Here is a 20553-nt window from a genome sequence, read left to right on the forward strand (position 1 = left end):
TCTCGTTTTTACAATGTTAACAGAGATTAATTTGGAAAAAAATATTTTTTGATTAATATATATTTTAATTGCAGAAAATTATTGTTTAAACTTCAATTAATTAATTTTGCAACGCAAATGCCGATCTCAGTTCTAAATGGGTCAGCGCAACAACCTGACATATCCCCTCCTCCACATTACTACAAGGGCTTTTTCATTCCAGACCCACCTCGTTCTCTCCCTTTTGCTCTCTGCTCTCTTCTGTTCAAATATTCCGACCACGCAATCGAAGTACTGCGCATGCGTCATTTCGATTTCCAGCTGGTTCCATTGCGCAGATGTTGGCAGCACTGTCGCTTGGTCGCTGGGATTTTTGTTTTGTTGATCCGTCATCAGGCACAGTGCAGTTGGGTTGTGGTGGCCGAGAGGTGTGTTCGCCTTTCGCGTGGAAGTAATTCGTGGAACGTTTGTGTGTATGTGCGGGCGCGTGTGTTCTGAATGAACAATAGAAACATGATGCTAAGAACCAAAAGATAATACCTGCTTTCACACGACCTAACCTGGTAAAATAAGTTCGTTTTACAGGTTGTGTGAATACTAGCCACCAGAAGATTGTTTTGAATCTCTTCGAACTGTCAGGTTTGTAATGTTGCTTTCTATTTATGTTATTTTTATATGACACTCGCATATTATAACCTGTGAGAATATTTAATGTTATAATATGTGAGATTAAAATGTTCATGTAGTTAGTTCACATTCACCAAAATGTTCACCAACGTAAAGTATGCTAGTACTTGAAATGAAATTGTACTTTTTTGTTTGTTTTTGTATATCCAATCTAAACACGTGTTTTTTTTACAGGTCCACTCGGTGCTATCGTGATCAAGCCAGTATAAATAGTTTAATCGTGCGATAATTTTAACAACCATGAGGTTAGTAGAGAGGAAAAGTGTAACTTCCTTCGTGTGCCTATTCTCTGCGTTATTTTCCGTCGTCGTGTGTCGGCAAGCGAAAGTGTATCACAATCAGTTCGCAGTGCATGTTCCAAAAGGATTGGCAGCTGCAGACGAAATAGCTTCGAAGCATGGTTTCAAGAACATCGGACAGGTAAGAGGATAACTGATTTGATTATATCGGCCTGCTAAATATCTACTTATCATAAAACTTGTTTCCGTCATTCTACTTAATAATTTAAATTGTTAAACAACTGTAATTGTCCTCAATGCACGTTCACTGATAGTACAATTAAGAGAAGTACTCTTTGGGCTAGAGTGCCTACTTAGTTATTACAGATAGAAAAAAAAAACAGTGAATAGAACTGAAAAATTAGGAACGAATCTAATTTGAATCATTCGTTTTCAAGTTGTCTCATGAACGTATTTTAAACCAATTATGCTTTTTTTTATGCTGAAGTTATTGCTGCCCTGATGTACCGTTTTAAATTGTGGCACGATTTTTTTTTTTTTTTTTTGGCTTTTGCAGATTATTTTCTTAATATGTTCTAAAACATCATAAAGATAGTACATAATTATAAAAATAAAAATAAAAATTACATTTTAAAGTTTGTACTGGTTGTGTACAGCACAGCGTGATAGTTATTGCCTTAAAACTTTAAATCGTCTATTTTTGTTCATGACATACTTAAATGAAATATTTTCGTTATCTTAGATATTTTAAAGATTTAATTAATTCATTTCTAATGTTAGTAGGATTGGTAATACATGTATAGCCTACATTGTACGCTTATTAAATTTAACCAGTACAAGTAAGTACATTTGCTATATGATAATGTATATTTAATCTTCTGCTCGAGCAAAGGTAAAGAGAGTTGTGCGTCGCACGATATTGCGATACGGTGTTGCGTGTTGGGAGTCGAACGCACGACCCCCTCCTCACGGGAGGGGAAGGCAGTCTACGGGCACAAAGAGATCCGAGAAGGCTCTTTTGTTTCTTGTCGCCCTATTGTCACCACCACCGAGCCTCGTATCTTTGGGTTTATGCCCACGCCATTTGATAGCGAGATCGAGTACAAACATTACGCGCCACTGATAAAAGTGTCCGACAATAGACTGAACCAGGTGTCCAAACCACGTGCGAGCTAAATTACATGACTTGATGTAAGCTTTTGGACATACGCTATTGCTAAGCACATGTATGTCTGTAGAAGAAAACTACAAAAAACCCAAAATACAAAAACACAAATTAAGCAAAAAGTGGCTGTTGTCAACAGGATATAAACACCACAAAACATTCCTGTTATGGAACACTAGCTAAACCCGGCCACGCTTTGCTGTGGCACAGTTTAATATTAATTCATTGTTTAATTTAATATTTTACTGTGCATGGCTGTGGAATGTAATAGAAGAAATAAAAATGTGTTTAGCTTAAATATTTTTATTGTAAAGCTAATGGAAGGACTACATTCCTTGTTTTCCCATTTTTTGCATAAACATATAGATCAGATGGTTTACCGACTCTGGAGCACCCGACATATAACTGTCCATGAGAGAAGCATTCATTTTCTAAATTCAAACCGCACACTTGCAAAGATTGTCCTTGTGCTTTATTGATGGTCATAGCGAACGCAAGGCGTATTGGAAATTGAAGTCGTTTGAACTCGAACGCCATATCTGTCGGAATAAGTGGCATTCGTGGAAGTAATACGTCTTCACCTTTATGAAGTCCAATCAAAATTGTTGCTTCAATAAGATTATCCATTAATTTTTTAACTACTAATCGTGTACCATTACATAATTTAGGCTGACAGATATTTCGAAGCAATATAATTGGCACACCAATTTTCAAATTCAAAATATGTGGTGGTAATCCTGGAACATCGAGTGAATTGAGAAATTCCGTTGGAAAGTTCACTGCTTCATTTTGGTGCACTACTGAATCAATAGATTTGTATGTCATTGTTTCACCTTCGATTCTGTTTATAATACTATTGTTCATATCGTGTAAGTCAACATTTTTAGCCGCTAGAATGGCTCTTTCGCTCAACCATGCATGATTTTTGAATTTTGTTTCGATGTTTTGGAATACCTTGTCTACTAATTCCTCTTTTGAATCTACGATGTTGCATAAATCAGATGATAAGCTGATTTTTCCTGTTTCTGGATTTGTAGGTACAGTGCCGTTACCAACTTCAATTAATTGTCTTGAAAATATGACTGCTGTTGGATCGTTCTGAAGTTTAACTCGCATATTCGTGGTTAAATGCATTTTTTTTACTGTGCTCCAAAAATTTGAATATTTTAAGCAGGCATGCAATTCATCAGCAGGTGTTGAGCGAGGTATCACTGGGAGCGTTTGCCTGAAATCACCGGATAGTAACACCAACACTCCCCCAAATGGATCTGGATTATTTCGCAAATATTTCAGTGTATGGTCTAATGCTTCCAATGACTTTTTGTGAGCCATTGTACACTCATCCCATACAATGATTTTGCACGTCTGAAGAACTTTTCCCATTCCTGATGTTTTTGAAATGTTACATGTTGGACTTTCTGTGCATTGCATGTTTAGTGATAGTTTAAGAGCTGAATGCGCTGTTCTACCTCCTTCCATTAATGTTGCAGCAATACCCGAGGAAGCAAGAGCTAATGCAATATGGCCATTTGAACGGATCGTAGCAAGGATTAAGGAAATTAAGAATGTTTTTCCAGTTCCACCTGGAGCATCCAAAAAGTACAATCCACCGGATTGGTTGGCCACAGCTTGTATGATAGTATTATATACTATATTTTGTTCTTGAAGGAGAGTAGATGTATATAGTTCATCCTGGGGCAGGGGATGAGGGAGGGGGATCGGGGGATCCGCGGCAGCTACCTTAAGGCTTCGCTTCATCAGCCATGTTGGATTATGTCACTTCCGCCGGCCATGCACACACGAAAAAGTGTCCCGTTACGTTCATCAGTCATGTACGCACGAAAAAATGTCCCGTTACAGTAGTTGGAAATAGGGGGTTCAAGCACAGGCGGAGGATCGAGGATCCGGCGGCCATCTTGGATGACGTCATATAATCCGTATGCTAATCCATGCTAATCCGTATGCTAATCCATGCTAATCTATGCTAATCCATGCCAATCTATGCTAATCCATGCCAATCTATGCAAATCCGTATGCCAATCCGTATGCCAATCTATGCCAATTCGTATGCCAATCTATGCCAATTCGTATGCATATCTATGCTAATCCATATGTTAATCCATGCTAATACATGCTAATCCATCCGCCATTTTGTATTTCTAGAAATTTCCACTAACTCCGAATCGTGACCTGGTAGATGTCGCTAGTATCGCGCACCAAATTCAAAAATTAGTTGCCAGAGGCGCCACCATCTTTAGTTCCTAGTGTTGCTACCAGAGTGTGCCACCGTCGCCATCTTTAATTCTTAAAGTTACCACCGGAGCGCGCCACCGTCGCCATCTTTAATTCTTAAATTTACTGCCGGATGGCGCCAAGTGTTATGCATAGGCGTGCCCAGACATTTCCATTAGGGGGGGGGGGCCCTGCTAAATTTTTAAATCAGAAGCTGAATTAAGAATCCTAAATATATTCACTCATTGCCGTGTTTATATTTTTGTGCAGTATCAACGAGATATGTTTACTAGTTAATAATTATATCCGTATAATTTTAACAATCTTGAAAATATGTTTTTTTTTTTGCCATAGACAATGTGTAAAGGGGCCTAACAGATTTCCCCCCCTCGAATTTTCCAATAACTTGATCCAGATCTACCTTGAAATGAACTTCTTTTTAGTGAATGCAAACACAGCAATTCAGACAACAGAACTTTAACAAACCTCTTAAATATTTTTTTTTTTGCTTGGCCATGACCTCGTGTTTTAAATAAACTAAGGTGGCTGTATTTCCAGAACGATAAAATGTTTAAGAATATGGTTAATTAGCACGCTACAACACTGAAAAACAGTTTGAGCGTCACAGTGCCAGGAATATACGAATATTAACGAACGCATTAGAGAAAATGCCGATCTGAGTGATTACATTAGGGGGGGCCATGGCCCACCTGGCCCCCCATGTAGGCACGCCTATGGTGTTATGTAGTCAGTCGAGACAGGTCGGGAACGAGTCGAGACAAGTCTAGACAGTCGAGACAAGTCGGGAGACAAGACGAGACAAGTCGGTAGCCTGTATTCACCAAGTTCTCCGTTGCCGTCACTACCATCAGGGTATCTGACGAGTCCTAATTAATATACTCGTACACATCATACCTCTATGACTTCTACAAACAGACTGATTGTCTGCGTATAATTACATTTTACCATTCTCTAAAACATTTATAAGTATCAGTACCTTGGGGGGATATAGGTTATAATAAAAAAAAAATTAAAATAATATGTAGGTAAAATCTTATTTATTAAATTAAGAACATAAACTGAAACAGAAAATATACAACAAAAACAGAAACTAGGTATACAACAAAAACTAAAACTATACAACAAAATGAAAACTATAAAAAAGGAAACTATACAACGAATGGAAACAACAACCAAACTGCCAAACTATTTACAACAAAAACTATTTACAAAAAAAATATTATTCATCGCCTCCGATATAGCCGTGGGGGACCGTGCAGATACCGTCTTCACAGATTAAACGTTTGTCGTCCTCCCACGTTATGGCTAGCTTATTGCTGTATTCGCTGTACAGCACATGCTCTCTCGACCGTATGGCTCTAACACCTACCCTCCTTGTGTGGTGGTCTTGCAGGGCATCCAGGTAATCACCGAATGTGATGTGGTTTTTGACCACACAACGCTGGATGCCCTTAGCCTTCTTCTCGACCTTCCCACCGCACCTGTATGCATAGAGTTTGGCCCGCAGACTGACAAACTCGCTCATTACTTCTCCCCCACATTCATCTTTGAATTTGCCAACAACTTTCTTGTTGATGGGGGAGAAGCATGGGTGGTCAGGAGGGTAGCAGCTGGTGTCGAATTCAGACATGAACTTAGGGTCGGCTCTTAGATCATGGTAGAAGTCCTGTGTCTGAATCTCATACACAAAGCTGTCTGTATCCATATATGCCAGATGAATATTTTCCTGATATTTCGGTTTCATATTATTATAGTGGAAGTCGTACATGAGTGTTTTTGATAGATCAAGTACTGCGAGTCCGGCATAGATCGGCTTGTCGAAAACGATGGTCTCATGGTTCAGGTGGACAAGACTCAAGTTTGGCTCATACATCGTGCGGTCCTTGAAGGACGGACGGCACACCAACTTCTTAAATCTCTTCTCAGAGCACACCAACTCCATTTTGAGCCTCTGCCTCTTGTTTTCCATCAGTTTACCAAATGTCGAGTTCACAGCGAGCTTGAAGAACTCCTTCTCGAACTCGTTGGCTGCTGCTTTGCGCTTGTTGGTGTTCAGCCGAATATAGGGCTCCAACCATGTCGACTGCTCAAACTGAAGAACTTTATGTATACTTATGATTTTTAGACCATGCGATACTGCTTGCTGTAGGTTTTTGTAGTGAACGATGTAGTGCTCTTTATTTTCCAGCGTTGTCATCAGCTTTGATTGCTTTGAGCCGGGCGGACACTGATTTACGGGAAGAAATGGCAGGTCTTTGTGACTTTCGTGGAGTTCGAGAGGGTACTCCACATCACACTCGATAATGTAGCCTGTGGGTGAAGTTTCCGGAATAGACATGAGATCAATTGATGTGTCTGTCCATTGGAAATGACGAATGGGGAGCGGCAGAGACATCGCCCACCCGTACAAGTTGTTTGCATCAATGTACTCCAGGAATGTGGATGGCTTGGAAGCATCATGTGTTTCTGGTACGTAGGCATTATTGGCTACGCAATGACGTTATATGCTTTGCGCTACACTACCGCGAATACCAGCCTCCACAAACATATACATGTCATAATCTGTGAGTAGCTCTAGCTGTACACCTGTGGTTCGAAGCATCGCGTCGAAAGCGAACCCAGGACAAGAAATGTAGTGAGACGGATCTAAACTATATGTCTCCAAGAAAAAAACTGCGGAAATTCTCGAATACGTCCGCCAAAATCAGAACATCCGTCTTTAGGTACAAGTCAGCGTACTCCCCTAAGGTAGCACACTGAAACTTGTCCCAGACATTTTGTGCGTGAGCGTAATCTGCCTCAGAAATACCAGAATCAGTCAGAATATTAAAGAACTCATCGATGGATGGAAGACTAATATCGTCTAGTCGAGCAAAAGAATCAACGAAGTCGTAGGGGAAGACTCCCTTGCGGGTAACCAACTCCAACTCATCAGGAGCGAAAAACTCAGCAGTACTTATAAACTTGTCTGCAGGCAAGAACTCGGCGAGCGAAGCGAGACCCCGACTCATAAAACGGAACGTATCGACAAACTGAATGCTGAACTTATCATGTAACTTCTTGGAAAAAGTTATCAGCTTCTCCTCTGAATTCGGAATGATGAAGATGTCTTTACTATCATACCCCAACTTCCTGATAATGAAGTTCTGATCGTATGCCAGGTTGTGGAAGAACACAATCATCTTTTTTGGTCTGCGCCTGAGAAGGTTGCAGTCATTACATGCAGGCCCAATAAATTCACCGGTGAAGTGATTGTGGTCACGAACTTTCTTTACAGCCCCTCCAAACTTTCCCCCACAGTAGCAACAACACCTTGCTTGCAGAAAAGCAGTGTTTTGTGCATGTGTGAGCGGAGTCATAGTAACATATGTAGAAAATATTTTCTGTACATCATGTCCAATCTCCACAATGCGGGATATGAATTTATCTTCTGCGTCACACCCCCTGTATACTTCAGGCTGTGAAGGAAGTGAAGAAGTTAGGTGTGCACGAATGACTGTATTATCTGCTTTCACGTAAATGCAGTAGCTGTATGCCTTATGCTTTTGGTACTGCAGCGTACATGACTCATCAGGATTCGGGTGACACGTATGGATTTTCTCCAGAATAGCTTCAAAGTCGCAGTATACCACGATGGGCATCTTGTCACTGTGATGGAAGTTTTTGAACTTCAGAACAGGAGGCAAGCCATTTTGATCGAGCGATGGCATTTCCATCCTAACAGCAGCATGCTGTTTGCAGAACTCACTGTGTTTTGCCAAACACTGAAGACCAGTGAGCCCGCTAACCCTATTCTGATCATCATAATGCTTGAAGCATCTTTTGCAAACATGAATAGCATCATGATGTGAAGTGATTTGGGACCGAACCAGGGCAGAAAAATTAGTGATGTAGGTGAAATGGGAAGAATTGTCATTGACCAAGAGCAGAAGATCGAAATGATGTTCTTTCTCTTCAGGAGCGACTCGTGCAGGTACAATGTTCTGGTTCTCATCGATACTGTAAATGTTGATGGAGACTCCAGGGTTCTGTTTTTCAAACAGCGGTATTAGCTTGATTGGAGTAGGGAAGTCAATGTTGTTGAAGTTGAACTTCCCCTCCAAGTCATGGTAGCGCTGGTTGACACGTTCAGGATTCCATCCTTCCACATACTTGACAAGAATTGACCACTTAAAGCACATGTGGTCTTCGAGGTTCTGTGGATTGATCACCACATGTTTTGTTTCGATGCATGCAGGTAGCTCGATGTAGGAGCTGGCACAGAGCGGATCGAGCTTGTTTATTCGGAGTTGAAGTCGCTTAACGGCCGACAAAGTCCATCCGGACCCCTTCCCCATGTAGTCTTCCTCCTCCTTGCAGATCTTAGAGATGGACTCGGTAACTACCTCCTCCACCTCATGAACTGTGTAGAGGGGAACATTCATGGTTTTGAAGGCCCTCATGTCTTCACTGACATCTACTGGTTTTTCGTAGACGCACTCGAGCACGATATTGAATTTGAGAGGTCCGTTCTCTTCAATCTCCTCCACAAGTTGGTCTATTATTTTGTTCTTGATGAAGTCCAGGTACATACAAATGTCCTTGGCAGAACTTGACGTATTAACAGCAATGTAAGTCTTCAAATTACCCTTGAATCCTACTTCAGCGGTGATGAAGCCATGGGTATTGGCCAAACCCGCGCCGGTCACCACCTTTGTTCGGCTGGTCGATGGTTTAGGCAGTACTGCTGGCATAACTGCTGCCATCCTCTGCTTCTTTGTCGGAGGCGGAGCAGGCCCCTTGCACACCTTGATGTGGGCTTTCAATTTGTCAGCCCTGGCGAACTCCTTGGCACAGTTGTCGCAGGTATGTGCTATGCGGTTAGGGTTGAGACCACAAGCAGACTTCTCATGACGTCTAGCAAAATCAGCACGGGCGAAGACCTTATAGCAGAAACTGCACCGCATGCCTGATGTCGTGGCGACAGCTCCAGCACATGTTGACAGGTGCTGCTGCATCTTGTCGCTGCGTGCGACCATCTTGCCACACAGATGACACTGCTGGAAGTCACGCTGCATGTTGTCAGCACACTGACGTTCGTGACGGTAGCGGTTGTTGCCTGCCGTGAAGGTAGCAGGGCAGAAACGACATTTCTGCACGGTAGATGCCATCACAGCAATCGGTAGTCCGGTCTCAACGTACAGAACACGCGAAGGAAGCTCGACGTACGGAGAACTATAACAGAAGAATTAAGAATACAATGTAGCTAGCCATTACACGAAAACAAACATAACCTCAAAACTCTAGCCCTCAGGCTAACTAACCCAAACTGTTAGCAATGTTACTAAATAAAAAAGTTGCAAACATAACCTCAAAACTCTAGCCCTCAAGCTTACTAACCTAAACTCTTAGCAATGTTACTAAATATAAAAGATGCAAAAATAACCTCAAAACTCTAGCCCTCAAGCTTACTAACCTAAACTGCTAGCAATGTAACTAAATAAAAGAATTGCAAACATAACATCAAAACTCTAGACCTCACAGCTTACTAACCGAAACTGTTAGCAATGTTACAAAATAAAAATAGTTACACACATACCCTCAAAGCTGTTCCTTCATGTACAGTCCTAAAAATGGTAGAATATTTAAAGTACTGATACAAGTTAAAGCTGAAAAAATATTCAATGTTAACTAAAAATTATTGATTACATAACCTCAAAACTACTCTAATGCACAACCTAAAAATGCTATAATATTTAAAGTACTGTTAAAATGTTTAAGCTGAACAATTCCTGGTTATCCAAACATATGTGTACAGAGAAAAAAACTAGCTATCTGATAACCTACGAAAAAGCTGAGAAACATAAAAATATTAACGAAACATATAGCATACCTCAGAAAACGTTCAAGTGGAGCTGCAGAAGATGATGTAGCGTTGGCGGTAGGAATCGTGGTAGCAGCGAAACTCATTCACGAACTAACTCACTCAAACTCTAAGAACACACTGAAGCTCCGACAGCTAATCCCGGCCTTTTGTAGCCTCGGAACTCCTTTTTTAGTGTAGCCAATAGGAACAGAGAATTTCTGTTGTATCCACCAATAGGAACGTAGTACATGGAAGGGTAGGAATGTGGGGGAGTACCATTGTCTTCGGAAAACCCAGCATGACTCGAGCACAGGTCGTAGCAGGTCTGTGAGGGGTGGGGGGATAGAAATTTAACCCTGTAGCCTATGTATTCCGATCTTCACTCCACTTCATTTTAGAGTATGATGGGTGTATTCATACTGTTTATAAAGCTATGTTATTATGTAGCATGCAGGATGTATACTTGGTGTTCGCAAGAGAAGTAAGGATTCGATATGTCTCAAGGGCAAGAAAATCAAATTTGTGTTGTCCTCGTAACATGCTATCATTTCCTACATGTAACAAATTAACGATTTTTAATCGAGTGTCATCGTTATTTTCATTTGTTTGACCTAACCGAAATTGTCAGCACTTAACCAGTCACATGTAGAAATAATCTGGCTATGGTGGATTATTACCCCAGAATTCACTGAAAAATGCTATGTGAGAATCAATTTTATTTCTAAAATAAGGTCCCATTCGACAGTTCTAAGAGTGAACATTATGGAGGATGTATACTTGGTGTTCACAAGAGAAGTAAGGATTCGATAGGACTCAAGAGAAAATCATCAAATTATTGTCAGATAAAAAGCAGAAGCACACGAAAAAAAATTCTGACACAGTAAAGTTGAAGCAAATGAAGAAATCCATCGAAATTTCACATGAAAAAATAGAAGCACTCAGAGTAAACCATCAGGGAGGATGTCGTTTATAAACATCATAAATTTCAAATTTTTTTACAAAAGTCCAAATTTAATCCTGCTTAAGCAAAGAGTTCTAGCACAAGCGGGCTTGTGAACTCTTTGCTTAAGCAACATGAGAGTTCTAGCACAAGCGGGCTTGTGAACTCTTTGCTTAAGCAACATGAGAGTTCTAGCACAAGCGGGCTTGTGAACTCTTTGCTTAAGCAACATGAGAGTTCTAGCACAAGCGGGCTTGTGAACTCTTTGCTTAAGCAACATGAGAGTTCTAGCACAAGCGGGCTTGTGAACTCTTTGCTTAAGCAACATGAGAGTTCTAGCACAAGCGGGCTTGTGAACTCTATGCTTAAGCAACATGAGAGTTCTAGCACAAGCGGGCTTGTGAACTCTTTGCTTAAGCAACATGAGAGTTCTAGCACAAGCGGGCTTGTGAACTCTTTGCTTAAGCAACATGAGAGTTCTAGCACAAGCGGGCTTGTGAACTCTTTTTGCTTAAGCAGGATTAAATTTGGACTTTTGTAAAAAAATTTGAAATTTATGATGTTTATAAACGACATCCTCCCTGATGGTTTACTCTGAGTGCTTCTATTTTTTCATGTGAAATTTCGATGGATTTCTTTATTTGCTTCAACTTTACTGTGTCAGAATTTTTTTTCGTGTGCTTCTGCTTTTTATCTGACAATAATTTGATGATTTTCTCTTGAGTCCTATCGAATCCTTACTTCTCTTGTGAACACCAAGTATACATCCTCCATAATGTTCACTCTTAGAACTGTCGAATGGGACCTTATTTTAGAAATAAAATTGATTCTCACATAGCATTTTTCAGTGAATTCTGGGGTAATAATCCACCATAGCCAGATTATTTCTACATGTGACTGGTTAAGTGCTGACAATTTCGGTTAGGTCAAACAAATGAAAATAACGATGACACTCGATTAAAAATCGTTAATTTGTTACATGTAGGAAATGATAGCATGTTACGAGGACAACACAAATTTGATTTTCTTGCCCTTGAGACATATCGAATCCTTACTTCTCTTGCGAACACCAAGTATACATCCTGCATGCTACATAATAACATAGCTTTATAAAAAGTATGAATACACCCATCATACTCTAAAATGAAGTGGAGTGAAGATCGGAATACATAGGCTACAGGGTTAAATTTCTATCCCCCCACCCCTCACAGACCTGCTACGACCTGTGCTCGAGTCATGCTGGGTTTTCCGAAGACAATGGTACTCCCCCACATTCCTACCCTTCCATGTACTACGTTCCTATTGGTGGATACAACAGAAATTCTCTGTTCCTATTGGCTACACTAAAAAAGGAGTTCCGAGGCTACAAAAGGCCGGGATTAGCTGTCGGAGCTTCAGTGTGTTCTTAGAGTTTGAGTGAGTTAGTTCGTGAATGAGTTTCGCTGCTACCACGATTCCTACCGCCAACGCTACATCATCTTCTGCAGCTCCACTTCAACGTTTTCTGAGGTATGCTATATGTTTCGTTAATATTTTTATGTTTCTCAGCTTTTTCATAGGTTATCAGATAGCTAGTTTTTTTCTCTGTACACATATGTGTGGATAACCAGGAATTGTTCAGCTTAAACATTTTAACAGTACTTTAAATATTATAGCATTTTTAGGTTGTGCATTAGAGTAGTTTTGAGGTTATGTAATCAATAATTTTTAGTTAACATTGAATATTTTTTCAGCTTTAACTTGTATCAGTACTTTAAATATTCTACCATTTTTAGGACTGTACATGAAGGAACAGCTTTGAGGGTATGTGTGTAACTATTTTTATTTTGTAACATTGCTAACAGTTTCGGTTAGTAAGCTGTGAGGTCTAGAGTTTTGATGTTATGTTTGCAATTCTTTTATTTAGTTACATTGCTAGCAGTTTAGGTTAGTAAGCTTGAGGGCTAGAGTTTTGAGGTTATTTTTGCATCTTTTATATTTAGTAACATTGCTAAGAGTTTAGGTTAGTAAGCTTGAGGGCTAGAGTTTTGAGGTTATGTTTGCAACTTTTTTATTTAGTAACATTGCTAACAGTTTAGGTTAGTTAGCCTGAGGGCTAGAGTTTTGAGGTTATGTTTGTTTTCGTGTAATGGCTAGCTACATTGTATTCTTAATTCTTCTGTTATAGTTCTCCGTACGTCGAGCTTCCTTCGCGTGTTCTGTACGTTGAGACCGGACTACCGATTGCTGTGATGGCATCTACCGTGCAGAAATGTCGTTTCTGCCCTGCTACCTTCACGGCAGGCAACAACCGCTACCGTCACGAACGTCAGTGTGCTGACAACATGCAGCGTGACTTCCAGCAGTGTCATCTGTGTGGCAAGATGGTCGCACGCAGCGACAAGATGCAGCAGCACCTGTCAACATGTGCTGGAGCTGTCGCCACGACATCAGGCATGCGGTGCAGTTTCTGCTATAAGGTCTTCGCCCGTGCTGATTTTGCTAGACGTCATGAGAAGTCTGCTTGTGGTCTCAACCCTAACCGCATAGCACATACCTGCGACAACTGTGCCAAGGAGTTCGCCAGGGCTGACAAATTGAAAGCCCACATCAAGGTGTGCAAGGGGCCTGCTCCGCCTCCGACAAAGAAGCAGAGGATGGCAGCAGTTATGCCAGCAGTACTGCCTAAACCATCGACCAGCCGAACAAAGGTGGTGACCGGCGCGGGTTTGGCCAATACCCATGGCTTCATCACCGCTGAAGTAGGATTCAAGGGTAATTTGAAGACTTACATTGCTGTTAATACGTCAAGTTCTGCCAAGGACATTTGTATGTACCTGGACTTCATCAAGAACAAAATAATAGACCAACTTGTGGAGGAGATTGAAGAGAACGGACCTCTCAAATTCAATATCGTGCTCGAGTGCGTCTACGAAAAACCAGTAGATGTCAGTGAAGACATGAGGGCCTTCAAAACCATGAATGTTCCCCTCTACACAGTTCATGAGGTGGAGGAGGTAGTTACCGAGTCCATCTCTAAGATCTGCAAGGAGGAGGAAGACTACATGGGGAAGGGGTCCGGATGGACTTTGTCGGCCGTTAAGCGACTTCAACTCCGAATAAACAAGCTCGATCCGCTCTGTGCCAGCTCCTACATCGAGCTACCTGCATGCATCGAAACAAAACATGCGGTGATCAATCCACAGAACCTCGAAGACCACATGTGCTTTAAGTGGTCAATTCTTGTCAAGTATGTGGAAGGATGGAATCCTGAACGTGTCAACCAGCGCTACCATGATTTGGAGGGGAAGTTCAACTTCAACAACATTGACTTCCCTACTCCAATCAAGCTAATACCGCTGTTTGAAAAACAGAACCCTGGAGTCTCCATCAACATTTACAGTATCGATGAGAACCAGAACATTGTACCTGCACGAGTTGCTCCTGAAGAGAAAGAACATCATTTCGATCTTCTGCTCTTGGTCAATGACAATTCTTCCCATTTCACCTACATCACTAATTTTTCTGCCCTGGTTCGGTCCCAAATCACTTCACATCATGATGCTATTCATGTTTGCAAAAGATGCTTCAAGCATTATGATGATCAGAATAGGGTTAGCGGGCTCACTGGTCTTCAGTGTTTGGCAAAACACAGTGAGTTCTGCAAACAGCATGCTGCTGTTAGGATGGAAATGCCATCGCTCGATCAAAATGGCTTGCCTCCTGTTCTGAAGTTCAAAAACTTCCATCACAGTGACAAGATGCCCATCGTGGTATACTGCGACTTTGAAGCTATTCTGGAGAAAATCCATACGTGTCACCCGAATCCTGATGAGTCATGTACGCTGCAGTACCAAAAGCATAAGGCATACAGCTACTGCATTTACGTGAAAGCAGATAATACAGTCATTCGTGCACACCTAACTTCTTCACTTCCTTCACAGCCTGAAGTATACAGGGGGTGTGACGCAGAAGATAAATTCATATCCCGCATTGTGGAGATTGGACATGATGTACAGAAAATATTTTCTACATATGTTACTATGACTCCGCTCACACATGCACAAAACACTGCTTTTCTGCAAGCAAGGTGTTGTTGCTACTGTGGGGGAAAGTTTGGAGGGGCTGTAAAGAAAGTTCGTGACCACAATCACTTCACCGGTGAATTTATTGGGCCTGCATGTAATGACTGCAACCTTCTCAGGTGCAGACCAAAAAAGATGATTGTGTTCTTCCACAACCTGGCATACGATCAGAACTTCATTATCAGGAAGTTGGGGTATGATAGTAAAGACATCTTCATCATTCCGAATTCAGAGGAGAAGCTGATAACTTTTTCCAAGAAGTTACATGATAAGTTCAGCATTCAGTTTGTCGATACGTTCCGTTTTATGAGACGGGGTCTCGCTTCACTCGCCGAGTTCTTGCCTGCAGACAAGTTTATAAGTACTGCTGAGTTTTTCGCTCCTGATGAGTTGGAGTTGGTTACCCGCAAGGGAGTCTTCCCCTACGACTTTGTTGATTCTTTTGCTCGACTAGACGATACTAGTCTTCCATCCATCGATGAGTTCTTTAATATTCTGACTGATTCTGGTATTTCTGAGGCAGATTACGCTCACGCACAAAATGTCTGGGACAAGTTTCAGTGTGCTACCTTAGGGGAGTACGCTGACTTGTACCTAAAGACAGATGTTCTGATTTTGGCGGACGTATTCGAGAATTTCCGCAGTCTTTGCTTGGAGACATATAGTTTAGATCCGTCTCACTACATTTCTTGTCCTGGGTTCGCTTTCGACGCGATGCTTCGAACCACAGGTGTACAGCTAGAGCTACTCACAGATTATGACATGTATATGTTTGTGGAGGCTGGTTTTCGCGGTGGTGTAGCGCAAAGCATTAAACGTCATTGCGTAGCCAATAATGCCTACGTACCAGAAACACATGATGCTTCCAAGCCATCCACATTCCTGGAGTACATTGATGCAAACAACTTGTACGGGTGGGCGATGTCTCTGCCGCTCCCCATTCGTCATTTCCAATGGACAGACACATCAATTGATCTCATGTCTATTCCGGAAACTTCACCCACAGGCTACATTATCGAGTGTGATGTGGAGTACCCTCTCGAACTCCACGAAAGTCACAAAGACCTGCCATTTCTTCCCGTAAATCAGTGTCCGCCCGGCTCAAAGCAATCAAAGCTGATGACAACGCTGGAAAATAAAGAGCACTACATCGTTCACTACAAAAACCTACAGCAAGCAGTATCGCATGGTCTAAAAATCATAAGTATACATAAAGTTCTTCAGTTTGAGCAGTCGACATGGTTGGAGCCCTATATTCGGCTGAACACCAACAAGCGCAAAGCAGCAGCCAACGAGTTCGAGAAGGAGTTCTTCAAGCTCGCTGTGAACTCGACATTTGGTAAACTGATGGAAAACAAGAGGCAGAGGCTCAAAATGGAGTTGGTGTGCTCTGAGAAGAGATTTAAGAAGTTGGTGTGCCGTCCGTCCTTCAAGGACCGCACGATGTATGAGCCAAACTTGAGTCTTGTCCACCTGAACCATGAGACCATCGTTTTCGACAAGCCGATCTATGCCGGACTCGCAGTACTTGATCTATCAAAAACACTCATGTACGACTTCCACTATAATAATATGAAACCGAAATATCAGGAAAATATTCATCTGGCATATATGGATACAGACAGCTTTGTGTATGAGATTCAGACACAGGTCTTCTACCATGATCTAAGAGCCGACCCTAAGTTCATGTCTGAATTCGACACCAGCTGCTACCCTCCTGACCACCCATGCTTCTCCCCCATCAACAAGAAAGTTGTTGGCAAATTCAAAGATGAATGTGGGGGAGAAGTAATGAGCGAGTTTGTCAGTCTGCGGGCCAAACTCTATGCATACAGGTGCGGTGGGAAGGTCGAGAAGAAGGCTAAGGGCATCCAGCGTTGTGTGGTCAAAAACCACATCACATTCGGTGATTACCTGGATGCCCTGCAAGACCACCACACAAGGAGGGTAGGTGTTAGAGCCATACGGTCGAGAGAGCATGTGCTGTACAGCGAATACAGCAATAAGCTAGCCATAACGTGGGAGGACGACAAACGTTTAATCTGTGAAGACGGTATCCGCACGGTCCCCCACGGCTATATCGGAGGCGATGAATAATATTTTTTTTGTAAATAGTTTTTGTTGTAAATAGTTTGGCAGTTTGGTTGTTGTTTCCATTCGTTGTATAGTTTCTTTTTTTATAGTTTTCATTTTGTTGTATAGTTTTAGTTTTTGTTGTATACCTAGTTTCTGTTTTTGTTGTATATTTTCTGTTTCAGTTTATGTTCTTAATTTAATAAATAAGATTTTACCTACATATTATTTTAATTTTTTTTTATTATAACCTATATCCCCCCAAGGTACTGATACTTATAACTGTTTTAGAGAATGGTAAAATGTAATTATACGCAGACAATCAGTCTGTTTGTAGAAGTCATAGAGGTATGATGTGTACGAGTATATTAATTAGGACTCGTCAGATACCCTGATGGTAGTGACGGCAACGGAGAACTTGGTGAATACAGGCTACCGACTTGTCTCGTCTTGTCTCCCGACTTGTCTCGACTGTCTAGACTTGTCTCGACTCGTTCCCGACCTGTCTCGACTGACTACATAACACTTGGCGCCATCCGGCAGTAAATTTAAGAATTAAAGATGGCGACGGTGGCGCGCTCTGGCGGTTACTTTAAGAATTAAAGATGGCGACGGTGGCACACTCTGGTAGCAACACTAGGAACTAAAGATGGTGGCGCCTCTGGCAACTAATTTTTGAATTTGTTGCGCGATACTAGCGACATCTACCAGGTCACGATTCGGAGTTGGTGGAAATTTCTAGAAATACAAAATGGCGGATGGATTAGCACGGATTAGCATGGATTAACATATGGATTAGCATAGATAGGCATACGAATTGGCATAGATTGGCATACGAATTGGCATAGATTGGCATACGGATTGGCATAGATTGGCATACGGATTGGCATAGATTGGCATGGATTAGCATAGATTGGCATGGATTAGCATGGATTAGCATATGGATTAGCATGGATTAGCATACGGATTAGATGACGTCATCCAAGATGGCCGCCGGATCCTCGATCCTCCGCCTGTGCTTGAACCCCCTATTTCCAACTACTGTAACGGGACATTTTTTCGTGCGTACATGACTGATGAATGTAACGGGACACTTTTTCGTGTGTGCATGGCCGGCGGAAGTGACGTAATCCAACATGGCTGATGAAGCGAAGTCTTAAGGTAGCTGCCGCGGATCCCGCGATCCCCCTCCCTCCTCCCATGCCCCAGGATGAACTATATACATCTACTAAGGAGTCTCGGTGTATTTTCCTGGACGAACAATTATCATAACAACGTACGTGATTATAACAAATTATAATAGCAATATATAAGATATAAGCTATAAGATAAGAATTATTTAATTTTCAAATGTATTGTACGAAATGTATTTTTTAATTTAAACGTATTTTTATCAATAGAGTCGAAAGAATATACTTTCAAATTAAATAAAGTTTTTTATTCTTTCTTGAAATATATATATATACATATTTGTGTAAATTATAGTCGTCAAGGCACAATGGTCGAGTAGCCTGATGTGCTTGAACTTCGACAATATGGTACAGCATCGTCGAGCGTGGTCACAACTAAGTTGGGTGACCATGATATTTAGTTATAGAAACTTTTTTTTCCGACTTTTCCGGTGGATTTTCCCAAACTTTTATTTCATATAAACACTCTTCTGTTAAGATGCAATGTTCTGTAAAAATTTCAATCCAAACCATCGTATACTTTCCGAGTTTTGCGGCCAAATACATACGGAAGCTAAATATTTATATATATAGATTATGTGGTGTTTATATCTTGTTGACAACAGAATTTTTTTTGCTTCATTTGTGTTTTTGTCTTTTGGGTTTTTTGTAGTTTTCTTCTACAGACAGACATACATGTGCTTAGCAATGGCGTATGTCCAAAAGCTTACATCAAGCCATGCATTCCCATTGCACAAATCTTTCAAAGATAATAGCTAAATTACATGCAACATATTCCTCCCCTCTCCCCCTTTTTTCTCCTCCGGGCCCTGTTTTTAGAACGGTTTTTTAAAATCCATGTACGTACCACACACTATTGGAATGGGGAAATATTTACCTCACCAGTGGCGGTTACAGGAATATTTTTTATCGGAAGTAGATTTCAAATATACAAAAAAAATTAGAATCCGTGAATTAAAATAAAAACTTACGTCAACAACAAGGGCTTTGGGCAGTTAACTTTATCATTCTCACCATACATCACTCCCTGTGCAGTTTGTAGTTCCACTGTTGTAACTGATCCCTGGCATCACCCGAAATAACATGAGAGGTCTCGCATATTTTTTATAACTTCTTGGGATTGGGCTATATCTCATCGACCCCCCCCCCCCTCCCCCTCCGTGTGCACTTACTACACCCGTCCTTAAATAATATAGACCTATAAGTAATTAAATATGTATGTCCTTAACAAAAGTTCAGTATCTCATATTTATAATGAACGAAATCAACTAAGTAGCATTGAAGCACTGCAGAAAAAGCGAGTTCGTGATTTGGAGCGTAAAAGCATATATAGTTTGGTGGAGGGGGGGGGGATGTAAATCGTGGGACAGAGTGGTGTGTCGCTGTGGTAAACCCTGACTTGAATTCTTGAGAGAAAAAAAAATGGGGGGGGGGGGGGTACTTGGCTTCCAATCCCGAGCCGTGAACTCTGATTTTAGTTTCGTTCGTTCACCCGACGTGACACCTCAGAAAAAAAAATATTTGGATGGTTCTCCACCACAGCAGTGAGAGCCTCCCCCCCCCCTTCTTTTAAAAAAATTGGTTGTCTGTAAAGTCGGTTTACGGACGATAGTTTAAGGTGACATCGTCATAACAAAACATTGATGAAATGATTGCATACTTTTATGAATAAAATTGAATAATTTTTATTGAATTATCACTATTTTGTATGGATACAAAGAAGGAGTGAAATGAAATCTACAATTTAATTGATAAATTTACTTTTATTTGCACTCATTAATTCAAATATGTTTATTACTTTGACGAAGAGATTATTTGAACTATAACTTTTATACATGTTTGTCATTAACTTCTTCCAATCTGTGTTATTTTGTTAAGGATAGGACGATGATAGGAAAAGTAGGAAACGAATGGGAGTGTTTCAAGTTTAATGTGCCTCGAAAAAGTCAAATCGATGGTTGTTCCAATCGAGTGGAAGAGAGATAGATGCGGCGCAAGCGTACAAAGAGCGCAACGGGACACAGCCTAACGGGACACAGCGTAACGGGACAATGTGCGTTACGGGACACTTTATCGTGCGTGCAGCCGGCGTTCATCGATTTATTAGACGTTATCACG

General features: G+C 41.1%; 1 protein-coding gene across 3 annotated transcripts in view; it reads left to right on the forward strand.

Moving 5' to 3' along the window:
• Positions 1-353: 353 nt before the first annotated feature.
• Positions 354-20553, forward strand: part of LOC134531323 (furin-like protease 2) — a 210219-nt gene continuing 190019 nt past the window's right edge. For 2 of the 3 annotated variants that reach the window (XM_063367021.1, XM_063367033.1), the window contains exons 1-2: positions 354-618; positions 841-1086. In XM_063367021.1, coding sequence (XP_063223091.1) covers positions 907-1086 — 180 coding nt within the window. In that variant the 5' untranslated portion in view covers positions 354-618; positions 841-906. The remainder of the gene's footprint in view (positions 619-840; positions 1087-20553) is intronic. The other variant, XM_063367027.1, reaches the window with a different exon arrangement.

This window comes from Bacillus rossius, chromosome 1 (assembly GCF_032445375.1).
Source record: "Bacillus rossius redtenbacheri isolate Brsri chromosome 1, Brsri_v3, whole genome shotgun sequence".
NCBI lineage: Eukaryota > Metazoa > Arthropoda > Insecta > Phasmatodea > Bacillidae > Bacillus > Bacillus rossius.